Source organism: Morus notabilis, unplaced genomic scaffold (assembly GCF_000414095.1).
Source record: "Morus notabilis unplaced genomic scaffold, ASM41409v2 Scaffold62, whole genome shotgun sequence".
Lineage (NCBI taxonomy): Eukaryota > Viridiplantae > Streptophyta > Magnoliopsida > Rosales > Moraceae > Morus > Morus notabilis.
Window position 1 is genome coordinate 539,779 of NW_010365441.1, and position 18,557 is coordinate 558,335.

An 18,557-nucleotide genomic window follows, 5' to 3' on the forward strand; every position below is an offset into this window, starting at 1 on the left:
AATTTCTTTCAAGCTTGCAAAATTAAAGGAGTTGTCTCATTTCGAATTTTAAAATATGGCATCTTAAGAAGAGCGGTAAAGTAGCTCTCTTGTGAAAACTATAATCTTTTTTGCTATATATGCACCAAAAATTTATTGTGAATCATGAGCATTAATGTATCATTTTCTTGTATTAAGTGTCTCAATTATTTCTTTTATCAAAGATTAGTTGTAATTTAAACTACCTAATCAATGATTAGATCTGCTTTATTTAAATTTCTTATTATTCTAAGCCAAATTGTAATTTTAAAATGTTAGTATCTCATAGCTGGCACATGAATCAGATCCATGCCAATAAGGTCTTTGTATCCCCAAAGGAATCAAAAGATTATTTAAAAAAAAAAAAAAACTCTCGGAAGAGAACTTAAATTTATTTTTAAAATATAAGAGTTAAGTTACTTTCTATCGGAGTGGACTAAATTTAATCAGTCAAATTACTTTCTGCAATGGCTCCTAAAATTACACATAGAACTCAACTTATTTTAATATATAAGTATATTATATATTACACTAGGAAAATCACATGTATAAACACTAATCTATAATCAATGCGTGTTGGTGACGGATTCACGGTTGATGAAGTTTAAGAAAAACCACATATAAAAAAGGCAAAAAGAAAATTTTCTTTTTGGTTTGAAAAGGAAGAAAAAGAATTTTTATTCCCTTTGATTTCTTTTTTCTTAAAGTTAATGGAGAAAACATATAAAGTCTCATTCATTAAGAGGTAAGCAAAAGTAAGCCTTTAGGTGACCTATAAAGAGATTAAACATGATTCGTTAATTAAACAGCGATAGCGCTATTGGAAAGAGTGCAAGTAGTTGATGTACTAGCTAGTTATGGATTGGAAAACTTCTTCCACCTTTCTAATAATAATTAAATAAGAAAGTAGAAAGAAACCATAAAGAGATTAAACATGATTTGTTATTACTTTCAATCAGTCTTGATTTATTAAATTTTTTTTTCTTTCTTCTAAGAAAATATAAATTATCTCATTTTCTTACTTTAAACTCAAAACGACACTAAACTCTCATCCGAATTTATAATAAGTCACAACTTTGTTACTTTTATCATTGAGGATTCTATTTTTTAACATTTTTATTCACTTGTAACTCATGTGAAGTGCTTGATATATGACAATATAGTAAATTTAACCAAAATAATCATTAATATTTTTTAAAATAAAAAATGCATATAATTCCGTGCTTTAACCCTAGGTGTTGCTCGATCCACCTTTACTGGCAATTCCCACTTTGTTGTTGCCCTCTTTATAGCCTTTTACCAGCTAGTCAAGTGATTAAAACCATTAATTTGAACTATTAAAATCATAACTTATGATAATCTCTTGGGGAGTTTAATACCATTCTTTTCGAAGCCAAATTTTAAAATTAATCCTAAATTAAATGTATATGAATTTACTAGAGAGAAAAAAAAAAAATGCACATTTGAACTGTGACCACGTGACGATAACCGGTCTTGCAACAATTTTCTATTGTAATTATCCTTTTCAGAATTAGCTAATAGCGACAAATTTCGTTGTCCTATTTTGACAATTTCGAACTTTCACTACTAACTAAAACATTTCGCAATCTGCTTCAGATAATTTAGTACTGATAAATATTGTTGTGTGGGAAAATGTGATGGACACCTGGACCAACGGCGCCACGACACGTGGCTATACTTGCTTTCCGCCGAGCACTCAACCCTCGACGCTTCGTTTCCCTCAAGATCAGCTATAGAGCCCGAAGATGAAGTCCATGATTAGGGCGACGACCCCATGAGGCGTCGACGGTTGATTCCGCCTGGGTCGACACGACAAGATCCCTCAACTGCAGAAGAGATCACTAGAAGGGGCGAGAAATGTTAAACAACCACTGACGACGAGGGGAACGTCCATTTTCGACATGATAGGTTACATGCAAAGATAAGAGAAGTCTGACAGCATTAATTGCAAGTTTACAAACCGCCCCCCCCAGGGGACAGAAAAGCATTACGGAGAGTCACAGAGCCGTAATAGAAGACTAATTGGTTGAGTGAACAGTACTAATTAGTGGGCTATGTTTGGGCCTAGAGAGGGAGAGCACTTGAGTGTTCCTACCTACGAAGGAAACCCACCCAGTGAAGGAAGCCCGAGTATAAAAGAAGAAGGACCCCAATAGGGAAGAGGTCCAGAAAATTCCAAAAGAAAAAGACGAGAGGGAGAGAGATAGCATTCATTATAAACTATGATCTCCACAAAAGAAATATAATATATACAGTGGATGTAGCTCTAATTTTATAGAGTGAACCACTATAAAATTCTTCTTGTTCATTTACATACAGTTCATTCAAACACAAAAATACTTAAATCAAATTAGAATCCACACTTTCATTAAACCCACAAGCCAGTAATCCAAAGGGTAACCCCAAGATAATCCATCAGGTTTATTGTTGACGAAATCCAACCGTCAACCAATATGATTAGAAGGGCTCAGGAAACTTCATCAATTCAATAAAAATAATTATATTGACGAGACCAAGAGGATTCTTAGATGCTGTTTTTAAGTTTGTGAAGTAATTATTAAAAGACAGAAGAAAATGACAAAATTATTAACAGATTAGAACTTTCGCGCGTTAACTGTGGAATACAAGTCAGAGCTTAGTGCTATTCTAATTGAGAAAATATGAGTATTAAGTAGAGGGATTGATGAGAAACCGTCAAAATAGAGACAAAATTTCAATCTTCTCTGGTGAGGTAAGGGACCAACATTCGATAGGACATATTCAAGTCATTAAATTGGGACGGAAAATAATTATTATCTTCCGAGTGAAGAAAAAGAAGAATTAGACAAAAGGCCTAAAGTGGAGAAGGAAGAGGTCACTACTCATTGAAAGTGTCATTTTGTTGAGGTAACTTGAAATTCACTTTCTTACCAATCAGAAGAGTGTTCCCTTGGAAAATTTTGACGCTTCGTGGCATGCAAGTTAGACTAACCCTTTGATACCAACAAAGAACCAAACCAGAGATGGTCGGGAAAAGGTAGCAAAAAAAAAAACAAAAAAACAAAAACAAAAACAAAACAAAAAACAACAAACAAAAAAACAAAAAACAAAAACAAAATGAAGTTTAAACCAAGCCTATGTTTTACCTCAAGATTTGAGTCATCTTGTATTCTCATGACATTTTTTTTTTTCCGGGTAGACAGTTCTAAGTACTTGGAATAATCGCGACTCTGGAGAGAATGGATTGTTTTCAAACACCTTGGAACTGTTATTTTTGCTTACCGTCATCTAACTAGATTAAGAGCATATCCATTGTAAAGCTATATTAATATGCAATTTCAAACTTTATTATTTGAGTAGAAAATCACACTGCAATGCAATGTTATTCTTGGTGCTAAATTTGATATTTAATTATTATTGGTTGATATATTTACCTTTTCATTTAATCGTTAAAACTCTGATAATTTTAAATTATTTTAAAATTAAAAGTTTACTCGTACAAGTTTTAAAACTTAATATATATGACAGAATATATATTTCAAAAAAAAAAAAAACATAAAATAAAGTTAGTTTGGAATTGTATATAATGAATTGGAACGCAAATAAAACTAGCATATTAAATACACCATTCATTTTTTTGGTGCTAAGTACGTAACGAATTGGAACGCAAATAAAACTAGCATATTAAATATACCATTCATTTTTTTGGTGCTAAACATAAAATTGACGTTAAGATTTTGCCTTAAGAGAAGGTCTCAAAGGGCATTTAGTGGATTTCAAATGACCACAAAATTTGAGAAAGTGATGTCCAAGATTTACTTTTGTCCCCCTTTTTTTTCGTCCCAATATCACTGCATACTAAATGATACTTAAAATCATTACCAATTGAATTGGTTGTCTTTAGCACTATAACTTTCGTTAAAATAAACTTGCGAAGTGGGAATTTTACCTATATATAATAGTCATCTGACTAGATTAAGATTATTGCCGGTTTGATTAGTCCTAATTCTCCATACGCACAAAAGTTCAGACCTGTTCCAAATTTTTTTGTACCATCAGAAATTCATATAAAACATCCATAACCTTATCAGGCCAAGGTTTGGACAAACAGGGAAAAACACAAGGGGTGCGTTTGGAACCCGTTTCAAAATGATTTTGTTTTGTGTATGAAAATAGAAATGAAAACGTTTTCAATTTCAGACATGAATCATTTCTGAAAATGTGTTTATTAATTTTATTCAGAAATTATTTTCAGTACAAGAAAAAACTGAAACTGCGTTTGGTTTTACATTTTTTAAAATAATTAGGATACCAATTACCATACACACATATTATTAGTTAATTTATATATAAGAACATAGTAATTAGCATTACATTAGCAATAAAATACTTCTCTCTGATTCTCCCTCTCTTTCTCTCTCCTCTCTCTGTTTCTCTCTCACTCATCTATTGTCCTGAAACTGATCTTAATCTCCTCCGTGCCCAACCATAGAGAACTCTGGTGATCTCCTCCGTGCCCAGCCATAGAGAACTCTGGTGATCGCTGCAAACTTTTGCGAAGTCTAGTGATGGGTGGGACCACGCCATTTGCAGAAGACGATCCCCAACTTGCGATCCCCGGAAGCAGCGGCTCATGATCTCCTTCGTGGTTGCAGCTCATGATCTCCTTCAGGGGGAGACTAATGTTCACACTTCACAGGCATGAAGAGGGAGATAGAGCAAGTGAGATCTGAGAAAGTACAAGGAGGAACGAGAGAGAGAGAGAGAGAGAGAGAGGCAGCTCATAATCTCCTTCAGGGGAGACTAACGTTCACACTTCACATGCATGAAGAGGGAGAGAGAGAGCGAGATATGAGAAAGTACAAGGAGGAAAGAGAGAGAGAGAGAGAGAGAGAGAGAGAGAGAGTTGTTTTTGAAAAGTGCGGAGAGTTGTTTCAAAAAGACTGAGATGAGAGAAAATAAAAATGAAAAAAGAAAACGATTATAGATCATTTTCCTTTCTGCTGATTTTTTTGGAAACAACTAGAAAACGTTTTCAATTTTGTTTTTCAGAAAATGCAGTGTCAAACGCGTATCTCGGAGCATTTTCAGTTTTTGGTCATTGAGAAACATGAAAACGTTTTTAAAAATGCTTCCAAACAAGCACAATGAGTATTAACTCCGTGATGCAACATTCAAGTTTTTCATCTCCTTTTTCTGCTGAAACATCATGTCTAAAACCACAAGGCACGCATGTTCTCTTGTGATGTGATAAACAAGCTGGCATTGTATTTGTAGGGCGACAAAACAATAAAAGAATAACATTCTCCAAAATAAGAAACTTACAATCTATGCCAAGTATTCTAGTATGCAACTATGCAGTTGCGTACCTAAATATTCTAGTCTGTTTACAGATATGTCTACTCTACACATTAGCTGGTCTCCATCAAAGAGGCCTGGACCACAAAGTAGGTAAAGGGAAAAATATCAATACAAAAACAATCCGTCACATGTTATATCGCTGAAACCGTGGTTAATCTCATTTTCTAGAAAGCTTGGACCACAAGTAGACAAATGTGAAGAAAACTAGTCCGAAAACAATCACGTGGACAATATGATTTGAGCTCTGCTGGATAGTCCTGTTCAACCTCTTCATGCCATTCTTCACCCCTGCTCCAGCTTGACTCAAGGTTATTTGCTGTTATAAGCACCAGAAGAAGCAAGTTGTTACAATCTGGGTTGCTCTTTCTTCACTAGAGGGGCAGATATTGAATAAGTTACAAAGAGCTTTCTTCAACAAATTTTCCTGTTTTGGTTACTAGTTCTATCACAACGTAGAATTGTTGCAAGAATGAAGAGTTCAATTGCCATTTCATATTATGACAATCAGTAAAGCTCCCCTGCCAGAGAAAAGAAACCTACCAAAAGAGCATAATTCTTACCAGATCTGAGATCAGATCATTCTGAGCTTTTGTTTCTGTTTCAATCTCTTGAGCCACCTATAGATAGATACTAAAATTAGAGAACATTAGAGTCAAGAATGAGTTATAGAAATTTAATTATGTTTATAATGCATGCCTTTCTTCATCGACAACAAAGATATTAGGCACCAATTTAATGAATCCACCCACTTAAGAGACATGCAAAGGTCATTTACCAAACTTCACATGAAAATAGACTTTTCGGCCTCGTTCATTTCACCGATTCGAGTTTTCAGTTTTAAGTTTCTACAGTAAAAAACTCTCAGAAAATGTCAGATCTAATTTTTTTCTGCTACAGTGAAAAGCTCTCAGAAAATGTCACATCTCAGCTCGAATTAAAAACTCGAATCCGCGAAGTGAACGAGGCCTCGAAACCCCATTTTACTTTTCTCAAAAAGCCACTGTGAAACTGTTTAGCTTATAGCAACAGAAAAACGCTCTTTTACGGTGTATGGCCAATTTTATATAAATACATATATGTAAAAATAAAAAAATAAAAAGGAAACACCATATTTTGCCTTTTGCAGCACAAGGTCATGCTTCCAAAATTACTATATGCATTGTGGGAGGTGTGGCAAATAGAGATTTGTGTATTTCTCATATCTCGAATGATACAAGCCGAGGATTATATACAATTTCTATCAGGAAAAAAGAAAAAAGAAAAAAAAAGAAACTAATTAGGCCGAAATCAAATCCTATGACTGAGTGATTTGAGGGATTCCTTAAAAGCAACCCCCTAATTCTAAGAATACAATTTTTACAGATTTCCTATCAATCACATGGGCCGAACCGCATGTTTTCCTATAGGAGGCATAAAGTAATCTTGACTGGTTATGATAAAAATCACTGCCTTAATTAATCTGTACTACTTGTTTAATTAAGCTGCCCAGCCTTATCAACAGTTAAGGTGCTCCTAGATTTTTCTTCTATATATATATATATATATATATATGCCCCTATATATATATATTTGCCCCTATATTCTCTATGAAAAGGATGAAACCTACATCTAGAAATTAAGGCAGACATCATCACCACCAGAACTGATCCTAATGGCAAAGATGCTCCCCCAATTGAAGTGATTTGGAGTGTCCATCACGAAATAGATAGGAGGATTTCAAGATAAACAGCATAAAATAAAAATTATAATCAAAAGAGAGCTGATTAGGTAGAGAATGTTTCCCAATAAACATGGAACAAGAACAGGTCAAATTAACCGGGGGATCCATAAGAGCAAAGTTAAGGAGACTAAAAAGTTTGGGAAGTAATAAAGCGAAGGGGCAAACACAGCTATATATCCGTATTGAAAGGTACATAAAGTAAAAAGGTGGAAAAATTAATCATAAAATCTGTCTACATTTTTTGAAATCAACGAAAACAGAAAAACAGAAAATGGGGCATGACGATTGTCATGCAAATTTTTGGAAAATGCGTCAAGAAATGAATGGAATCATATTATGTATGCCCTTTTGCACTAAGAATTTATATTGGGTATACACTGTAGAATTTCTTAGTGTATGTTTAGCTCTCGGTCATTAGGGAATAGTTGGCTAATTGATTTGCCAACCTGTACACACCATAAATATGGATTTGGGAAATTAGGTGATTGATTTCCTAGGCTATTTCTTAGTTGTCTGATTTTCTAGTTTTTCCTTTTGTAGTAGTTATTTCCTTGTCTAGATTATAGGAGGAATGTTGTCTAAGTCCTAACCCTATATATAGGGTGCTGCTGTACAGCGAAAAGTAAGAAATAAGAAAATATTCAGAGCAGTTTTTTGCTCTTCCTCTTAAGTCCGATTTCTTCTTCACTTTATACCTCTAAAAATCTTCATGGTATCAAAGCATTACTGATATCTAAATCCCCACGTGACAAAGTACGGCATGAACACAGAAAAACCAAGCTCCTCGTCCGAAGTTATCTCCAATTCTAAACCTGCAATGACAGGCTCCAATGGAGGAACCGAGACCAATAATCTGCCCATCACCAACCATAAATTAAATGGGCACAATTACCTTCAGTGGTCCCAATCCGTCATGATGTTCGTATGCGGGAAGATGAAAGACGACTATCTCACCGGAGTTGCAGCAACACCAAGCAAGGATGACGCAAAATACCGAACTTGGAAGTTCGAGAACAATATGGTGATGTCATGGCTGATAAATTCCATGGTGAACGAGATTGGAGAAAATTTTCTCCTCTATGACACTACCAAAGGAATATGGGATGCTGCCAGAGAAACATATTCCAGTTCTGTGTATACATCTGAATTATGAGGCTGAAAGTATTCTTCATGATCTTCGCCAAGGTGAGTCTTCCGTTACCAAATACTTTAATTCTCTTACACGGTATTGGCAGCAACTAGAGCTCTTCGAGGTTTATGAATGGTGTACAAACAAATTGTCAAGAAGAAACGAGTCTTCACATTTTTTATGAGCCTCAACAAAGATCTCAATAAAGTGCGGGGAAGAATTCTCGGAACAAAGCCTCTACCAAGTATCCGTGAAGCTTTCTTCAAAATCCGAAGAGAGGAGAGTTGGAAAAAGATAATGATGGGTCCTCAATCAAGCCTTCCAGCAACAAGAGAAGGTTCAGCCCTTGCTGTTCGAGGACACAACACTGATGACAATCGGAACCGAAGAGGAAGACCTTGGTGTGATCATTGTCATAAAACTGGTCACACAAGGGAAACTTGTTGGAAAATTCATGGCAAGCCAACTGATTGGAAGCCATCCACAGCACGGCACACCAACAAAGAAAGCCTTGGAAATGCTGCGTCTATAGCAAATGGACCTACTTTAGCCGAACCTGCTCTGTTTAGCAAAGAGCATATTGAACTCCTCCTGAAGATGTTCAAACAATCCTTGTCCACTTCAACATCAACCGCAACTCTGACTCAATCAGGTAACCCCATCAAAGCGCTTACTGTAAAGTAGGTTACAAAACCATGGATTGTTGATTCAAGTGCTTCAAACCACATGACGGGTGATGCCTCTCTTCTCATGAATCTCATAACCTGCCAAGAAGGACACTCGGTTAGAATTGATGATGGTTCTATGTCTAAAGTAAAGGGGATTGGTTAAGCAAAAATATCTGATTTTCTTACCCTTAAATATGTCCTTTCTTGTTCCAACTCTTGATTGCAATCTCTTATCAGTTGCTAAACTCACCCGTGATGAAAATTGTGTGGCTAAATTTGATCACAATTTGTGTGAATTTCAAGACTTGGATTCGGGAAAGATGATTGGCAGTGCTAGAGAATGCTCGCGACTCTATCTCCTCAAGAGTGAAGAATCTCCAGAGAAGCAAGTCCTCCAAGCTGTGTCAGAAATTCTTTGTAAGGATAAAGCTTTGTTGAGCCTTAAATCCAATAATGATGGTGAGATTATGTTAAATCACTATCGCCTAGGACATTCAAATTTCTTGTACTTGAAAAAACTTTTCCCTTCATTATTCAAAAATAAAAGTTCATAGTTCTTTCATTGTGAAGTATGTCAATTCTCTAAGCATGTTAGAAATTCATATCCACATCTTCTATATAAAAAAGTCACATCCTTTCTCACTAATTCACTCAGATATTTGGGGACCATCTAGAATAAAAACTATAACAGGGACACGATGGTTTATTTCATTTGTCGATGATCATACTCGAATCACTTGGCTATTCCTTATGAAAGAAAAATCTGAAGCTGGTCAGATATTTAAAAATTTCAATGTCATGATTCAAACTCAATTTCAAACGAAAATCCAAGTTCTAAAAACTGACAATGCTAGGGAATATTTTGCTTCAATTCTCGGTGATTATCTGTCAAGTCATGGGATTGTCCACCTAAGTTCTTGTGTTGACACCCCTCAACAAAACTCAATAGGATGCCCTAGCATTGTCTCATCTTCTCGAGGTAGCTAGATCTCTCATGTTCACAACTCATGTTCCCAAACAATTTTGGAGGGAAGCTGTTCTTACTGCTACCTATCTTATCAATAGGATGCCCTCTCGTGTTCTAAATTTCAAAACACCTATCGCCACTCTTCTTGAGTCATATCCACATTGCAGAATTGTATCAAGCATTCCTTTTAAAATATTTGGGTGTTGTGCATATGTCCATGTGTATCACAGAGGCAAACTTGATCCCAGAGCCATCAAATGTATATTCTTAGGATATTCACCCAATCAAAAAGGATATAAATGTTTTTCCCCTATTACAAGGCGCTTCTACAATACTATGGATGTCACCTTTTTTGAACAATCTCCATATTATCCCAAAGCTGTCATTTAGGGGTAGATCATAAATGAATATCAACTTTGGGATAGTATTCCCACTCAATCATTCTCTTCATCCGAATCTCAAATTCCTCCTCAAATTCCCGAGAGTCAGTCAACATCTCAAACACCATCTCCAGTAATTCCTCCTCAAATTCTCGAGTGTGAATCAATGTCTCAAACACAAACTCAGACTGGTACTCTAAATGATTCTCATGTCCCAAACAGTGATCTTCGTGTTTACTCTAGGAGGGGAAGAACTCAAAAGGGAATGGAGAACCGAGCATATCATGAGCCAGTCCATGAGTCCAACCCGGGTACAGGTCACCTCAACAATGATCAAGGTAACACCTCTGAATCTCCCATTACTGAGCCGCCAAATATCTCTGAACCTCTTATTACTAAACTGCTTCCTAACGTGCCTTCTAATGACTTGGATTTACCAATTGCTTTGAGGAAGGGTGTAAGGTCTTGCACAAATCACCCTATCTGCAACTTTGTTTCTTACAAACATCTCTCACCGAGTTATAAGGCTTTCATCAGCAACCTTTATCAGATACAGGTACCCAACTCTGTTCATTAAGCTATTCAAGTACCTGAATGGAAGGCAGCTATCCTTGAAGAAATCAACGCTTTAGAGGAAAACAGGACATGGGAACTCACAGAACTACCACCAAGAAAACGGACGGTTGGGTGAAAGTGGATATTTACAGTCAAGTACAAAGCATATGGAAGTGTGGAAAGATTTAAAGCCCAACTTGTGACCATGGGATTCACTCAAACTTATGGAATTGACGATCAGGAAACCTTTGCACCTGTTGTGAAGCTCAACACAATTCGTGTTCTTCTGTCTCTGGCAACCAACTTGGATTGGCCTCTCCACCAATTAGATGTCAAGAATGCATTTCTCAACGGTGATCTCAAAGAAGAAGCCTATATGGACATTCCTCCTGGGATTGAATCTCCTACTGCATCCAATAGAGTCTGCAAACTAAAGAAATCCCTATATGGGTTGAAGTAGTCCGCTCGTGCCTAGTTCGACAAGTTTTCCAAAGTTCTAAAGGAGAATGGGTACACTCAATGTCAAGCAAATCATACTCTCTTTGTCAAGCAGTTCCCCACTAGTAAAATAGTCATTCTAATTGTGTGTGTAGATGATATTATTCTGTCAGGCAATTCCACAGTTGAAATGGAGAAACTCAAGAAATTCCTAGCCAAGGAACTTGAAATCAAAGACCTAGGAAATCTCAAATATTTCCTAGGAATGGAAGTAGCCAGGGCAAAGAAAGGCATTTTGGTGTCTCAAAGGAAGTATGTTCTTGATCTGCTCAAGGAAACTAGGATGATGGGATGTAAACCGGCGGAGACTCCCATGGACTCCACAGTAAAGCTCGGGATCAAGGAAGATAGTGCACCGGTGGACAAAGGCCGATATCAGAGACTAGTGGGAAAACTCATTTATTTATCCCACACTAGACCAGATATTGGTTTTTCAGTGAGCGTTGTAAGTCAATTCATGAACATTCCCACTGAAGAACACATGGAAGCTGTCTATCGAATACTCATGTATCTCAAGACGACACCAGGAAAAGGATTGTACTTCAAGAAAAATCCTAACAGGAAGATTGAAGTTTTTGCAGATGCTGACCGGGCAGGTTCTATAGTGGATCATAGGTCTACCACTGGGTACTGTACATTCATGTGGGGAAATCTCGTGACTTGGCGAAATAAGAAACAGTCTGTTGTCGCTCGAAACAGTGCATAAGCTGAATTCAGAGCCATGGCTCATGGAATTTATAAAGGAATGTGGTTAAGAAGACTACTCAATGAATTAAGATTCACAACCACTGAAGCCATCAACATGTACTGTGATAATCAAGTTGCCACAAGAATTGTCAAAGATCCAATTCATCATGACAGAACCAAACACGTGGAGATTAATCGTCATTTCATCAAAGAAAAAGTGGATGGGAAGATTGTGGATCTCCTATATACATCAACCCGTCAACAAACAGCAGATATCCTTACCAAAGCATTACCTCGAACTACATTTGAAGAGCTAAGATGCAAGCTGGGAATGATTGATATCTATCACCCAGCTTGAGGGCGAGTGTAGAATTTCTTAGTGTATTTTTAGCTCTTGGTAATTAGGGAATAGTTGGCTAATTGATTTGCCAACCTGTACATACCATAAATATGGATTTGGGAAATTAGTCCTAGTTTCCTGATTTCCTAAGCTGATTTCTTAGTTGTTTGATTTTCTAGTTTTTCCTTTCGTAGTAGTTATTTCCTTTTATTGTCGAGATTATGGGAGGAATGTTGTCTAAGTCCTAACCCTGTATATAGGGTGCTGCTGTACAGAGAAAAGTAAGAAATAAGAAAATATTCAAAGCAGTTTTTTGCTCTTCCTCTCATGTCCGATTTCTTCTTCACTTTCTACCTTTGAAAATCTTCACACACCAATCCTGGCCTATTAATTCTGACAAATTACTCAAAAATAGTTTCTTATATGACCGTGTTTTTTAAGATGTTCTCTTCAATGACACCACTAAAGTTGTGCTTCCTCAGCCATTCCTCACACTTGTCTCAACAATTGAAAGAAATAGAAACAAGAAATTACATGGCAACAAAGAATCTTTGCACCGCATTTGCCAGGCAACTAATAGTGGGCTGCAGAGTACCCCTATAAAACAAAGAATCATTACATAACTTGAATTTGGAAAAAGATTATGAACACGGATCATATCAGTTATATTTTTATTCTAAGAAGAGCTCACCTTTTCTCACCCAATAACTTAAATCCTAGCAAATTTGTTCTGCAAAAGTACTCATTGAAGAAACTGCCCCTACCAATTTATAGGCCTTCCATTAGGATGAAATGAAGCCCACAGAAATGTGGAATCTTCTCTAACCGCATCCCCCTTCCCAACTATATTTCCTTACACTGATCATGCACATAATTTCATCCACCCACCACCTTTTTCTTATTACAAGGCAGTGGGATCGAGCCTGCAACCTTTGACCAAAAGCCCCATACCAGCAAAACCCCCTGGTGCCGCTAGACGAATGTTCTTAGGCATCCACCCACCACCTTTCTCCTTCCTTTTACAACCCCAGTCACTGCCAGCTAATAATAAGTAAACTCCAAACCAGTGCCCTGCATTACATACTTTATGCCGGTTAAGTTTCATTAATAAGAATAAAATTTTCCCATCTCTGCCTGAGTTCATTGAAAAAAAACCATAATTATGCTAATATTTGATTCTTACTACATGTTCATCTATGTTTCTACCTTAACTTCATGCATTGGATGAGGTACTATGAGAAGAATTTTCTAAACATGTGTTTAAGTGGTAGAAATTTGAATGGAGAAATCAGAAATGTCAAAAAACAATGAAAACAGTCACGGCCATGTTGCGAGGGATGGCTTATGTGTCTGTGTCGCCCTATCTTGTCATGCTTGCATTCTCAACTTTTTGGGGGCAAAAGGAACATAACCAGCTTGAATAAAATTACTAAAGGAGTAAGAGATTATGAAAGCTTAAAATCCACAGAATGATTTTTCAAAAGTCAGGTACCAAGTTTGTAAGATCTCGCATTTTGTAACTCGTGAACGTATAATACTATCATGTGCTTAAACTACTTCCCTTGCATTGCGGTTTGTGTTACAGCGTAATGGAATGTGATAAATAGAACAAGAACAACTTTCCGTTGTAGCTAATTTATCATAGACACAGTACCCTTTCAACTTAATAGAACAGCACATCTTTTTATCATAGTTCAGCTAAATTCCCAATCTTAATATCTCCCAATACATTCCAACAAAATACTAGTAACATCATTCCATAAAAACCCATCAAGAAAATATCCAAAATTTTCCCTTTCCAATCCAAAAGAATTGCACTTAACCCTAGAATTCCCACTTCCCCAATAATTTTTCAAAAGAAAAGAAATGAAAACAGCAAAAAGAATCCAAAACGTACCGCTTTAAGGCGTCTAACTTGAGAATGGAGACCAGAAATTTCTTCGTCAAGATCACCGTGTAACGGATCAATCCTCAATTGAACCTCATCAGAAGAACCCACCGGCCTTGCGCTGAGACCTTCCCTGCAGAACATTAAACAAACAAATCAAAAGAAAATGAGATGGCCAAGAGATGTATAATTCAGAAATAGTAAGAATTAGGGCTGTAAGTACCTTGATCTGTAAGGGTTTGCCATGGAAGGCAAACCTCAGGACTAAAAAGCCGAAGATGGAAAATGGCAGTCGAGAGGAAACGCCCGGTTTAACCGCCAGCACATATTCGTGTGCGCGTGTTTTGTTCTTTTTTTTATATATATTTTTCTAGGAGAAATTTCATACCAAAATTTATAAATTACATACTTAATAATAATCTCAAATCACGACTAATTATTAACAGTCCGTTTAATTTATACATTTAAATTAATAATTTTTTATTTTAATTTTTAAATTTTAAATTTTTTGTGAAAAAAAATATTATAGTAAAATTAAAATAATAGGTTTAAATACAGTAAATAAACGAGCCATAGAAAATTTGATCTTGAACATTAACTAGATTTACCAGTGAAGACGGATGAAGCGCGAAGATAAATACAAGTGCCGAGACAAAATGAATTATTAATTGAATAAATTTTATAAAGTCTCTTTAATTTTATTATTTGTGTCAATATGTCTTCTAAATTTTACCCATTAAATTATGAAAAGTCTCCATCTATGAAACGTTTTTTTGCCCCCTAAATTATGAAACGTCTAGATGTTTGCCCCCTCATTCTCATTCCGTCAATATTGATTTGAGTAATTTCTTCATCTACTAGAACAGCAACATTCCCTACAAATCTCTCTTTGGCCTTTTGATAACTGCCTGCATTGTCAACCCATCTACCAAATCCACAGCCAGGTTCTTTTTTACTCTGCAATAATATACACATCAGCTTAAAAAACAAAAAATATTTCACTAGCTTCATAAAAAGACCAAAAAAAACGAATCTCATCCTCTCCATTAAGAAACCGATTAACTAGAAAACCTATTTCAAATATATATATATATATATATATATATCTAAAATTACCTTGTATAGGCAGCATCCAAAGAACTGTCTCATTCTATTTTGATCAGTTTTGGCCGTCCGTATCACAGATTCAAGACCACATTTACACCTTACAGGACATTTCGAATCAACTTGAGTCTCCATGTGAAAAGTGTTTCAGTCTTCCCTGTTGCTGTTGCTTCCTTTAATTGACATTTCTTTCACCAAATTTTTGCTCCATCTTTTTCCTCCTCTTTATTGCCTTCGACCATCTCTAACCAGTAAATACAAGGTGTAATTGGCACCTGCTTTTATATTTGGAGAGAAGGGTACAGAATAAGCCCAACATAAAATACCTAACCAGAAAATTAATACACACATAAGCACTTCTGTCCAAAACATTGACGAAATGAGACTTATGTTTCAAAGTTCAAGAGGCAAAAGTTGAAAGTTTAGGGGGGGACATGGAAATGTTTCATAATTCAAGGGGCAAAAAATGTACATTTAAAAGTTTAAAGGGCACATATTGACATAAATAAGAAAGTTCAGAAAAATTTATAAAATTTATCCTTATTAATTTTGACAAATTACTTTTCAGATTTTTTGCTTTGTTTTTTTTTTTTTTTTTTGACAAATTAAGTTGTTGACATGAAAATTGACGAAGAATTTTTAAAAATTTTACATAAATGATATCCGTCCATCCTGTGATAACTTGAAATTTTTTTAGATAGTTACATTTATAATGTCATCTTCACTATTGAGTAAACCTATTGAATAGTAGAACAATTCACACTTGCTTTAACTATTTATGTAACATTTTCACTTATTGTGCTATATAGATGTGACTATCCACGTTAACTTTTAAAAATTATTTATTACTTTTAATGTCAAATTAAAATTACAAAAAAACAAAAACAAAAACAACAACAACAAGAGTTTAAAAAGCAATTGTCAAAATTGAGAGTTCAAGAGCTAAATGTCACAATACTTAAAATTCAAGGACTAACAACGCTAATCACCTATACTTTGACATTTAATATAAAAATATTGTTCTTAAGAAAATTTTCATGCTCTATAAAAAAAAAAAAGTGAAGATAATTTATGTATTTTCACCCCTAATTACAAGTTGGTCACAGTAACAATTGGGTAAGGTCCACTTAATATTTAAGTGCTCACCAATTCCTTCTCAACTAGCAATTATCTGGACAATATTACTTAATTGAGTAAATTTAGAGGTCATGATGTTGTCTTCTCTTGAAAGCCTTGTGAACTATATGTTGGTAACAAAGAAATTGGATGGAAGAGAGTCTACTTGCTAACAAAACATAACTTTAAGAAAAATTTAGGGAATTTGCCATGACTTTTAGGTGTGGATTGATTTTTGTTAGGGCTCCTTAAACATTAAGTTTTTCTGTCATGTGGTAAAATAAGTTTAAGACTAAAAAAACTAAGGGTCCGTTTAGTTCACTGATTTGAGTTTTTAATTCGAGTTGAAATGTGACTTTATGTGAGAGTTTTTTACTGTAGTAAAAAAGTTATATGGGACTAATTTTGAGAGCTTTTCACTGTAGCAAAACTCAAATTCTAAACTCGAATCGGTGAAATAAAATTTCTGACTAGAGTTTTCTTTTTTTTTTTCTCTCTCTCCCCCTCTTTTTTTCCAGCCATCACTTATGTGACGACCCTGCTGATTTGGTCGTCACTGTTACTAACTTTTAACCTATAACTTCCGAAACTTCCAAAATCTAAGAGATTTTTTTTAAATGTTATTAAATGTTGTAGCATTCTTTTTAAAATGTTATAGGAATAATGCTGTAGCATTTTTTAAAAAATATTGTAAGAATGTTATGGTATTCTTTTTATAACTTAAATAAAATGTTATACGAATGCTGAAGCATTTTCTTTATAACTTAAATAAAATGCTATACGAATGATGTAGCATTTTCTTTATAACTTAAATAAAATGTTATACAAATGCTGTAGCATTTTGGGCATAAGTTCTTTCTCTTAAAAACTATTTCATTCTTTTTTATATATAGAATGCAATATCATTCTGTTTAAATTACTGTAACGACATATATCTAGTTTCTACTTTTGAACATAGCAAAGGGTTTATACTTCAAAACCAATTCCTTTTCTAAAGCATAAATTTACCTATAGGTACATTTTGCTTCTCAAAATCCTGTTAGTTTACACAACTTAACAATTTTACTACAAGCTTCCAAAACACAAGCTCATAGACATATTTAACAAAATCTTTTCTTTTAAAACTTTAAACTATTGTAGAAATAACTGCGTGCGGTATCCATTCCCCGACCTCCACTCCGATTGTCCGCTGCCTCGCCATCAGTCCACCAAGCATTATGTGTAGGTTGCTTACCTACAGTATAAATACTTTGAAATAAGCTTTCGCTCAGCAAGTATGAACTATTACTCGCAAAATAACTGTAAGTTCACATGACTATATATGCATGAACTGATTATGCTGACTTATGATGTTTTATCATAGTTTTACTATCTGAACTTATCTTACTTACTGATGGGCCCGAGTGCTCGTACCACTGGCGCGCAATCATCAGGACGTGAGGGTTTGTAAGGTCCCCAACGACACTGCGATTATAAAATGAACTGAATGCCTCCCTCTCAGAGGACATTATTTTTTTTTCTCCCTTGCGGAGCCTGAGTTACCTCCCTCTCAGAGGCTGGTACGGCACTTAACTGAGTTTCTTCTTATATGTTCTTCTTGACTTATTAAGGTGTATGAAATATGACATAGCATAACATACTGTAACATGGAATGTCCTCAAACTTAAGTGTATGCAATATGACATAGCATAACATACATATCTTTAAATGTACTCAAACATATATAATTCATGTGAACCGTTTATTTTAAAATCTATTTATACTGTAGGCGAGATTCTTACTTACCTGTTCTTAGGAAGTGAAATCTTCTATTCGCCAAAGTGCCTATTTTCTTCCTTTCTTATTTCTGAGAAAGAACACCCATTAAGAGTGTGAGACTGATGTCTCTTGTTATTCTATTTTAGCAAGCTTGTAAGAAAGTCTAACTTCTCTATTTATGGCTTTCTTTCTCTTTTCTACCTTAAAGGATTATGAAACCTTGTTTCTAATTTAAAGATTAGGTTTATCAATTCCCCATAACCTTACTTTTCATTAAACAAGTTTCAAACTCAAAAATATTTTCTTGAGATTATACTTCAAGTTCTTAATGAACTCTTCCGTTTAACACCAAAACTGTTTTGACAGTT

The 18,557-nt window shown here is 35.2% G+C and overlaps 1 protein-coding gene across 1 annotated transcript; it reads right to left on the reverse strand.

The window, feature by feature from the left end:
• Positions 1 to 5,288: 5,288 nt before the first annotated feature.
• Positions 5,289 to 14,527, reverse strand: LOC21402741 (bet1-like protein At1g29060). The gene is made up of 4 exons (XM_024172175.1): positions 14,435 to 14,527; positions 14,221 to 14,344; positions 5,940 to 5,996; positions 5,289 to 5,695 (listed from the first exon to the last, which is right to left on the reverse strand). The coding sequence occupies exons 1-4, from the start codon at positions 14,455 to 14,457 to the stop codon at positions 5,537 to 5,539; spliced, it is 363 nt and encodes a 120-aa protein (XP_024027943.1). The 5' UTR covers positions 14,458 to 14,527; the 3' UTR covers positions 5,289 to 5,536.
• Between the last annotated feature and the right edge of the window lie 4,030 nt (positions 14,528 to 18,557).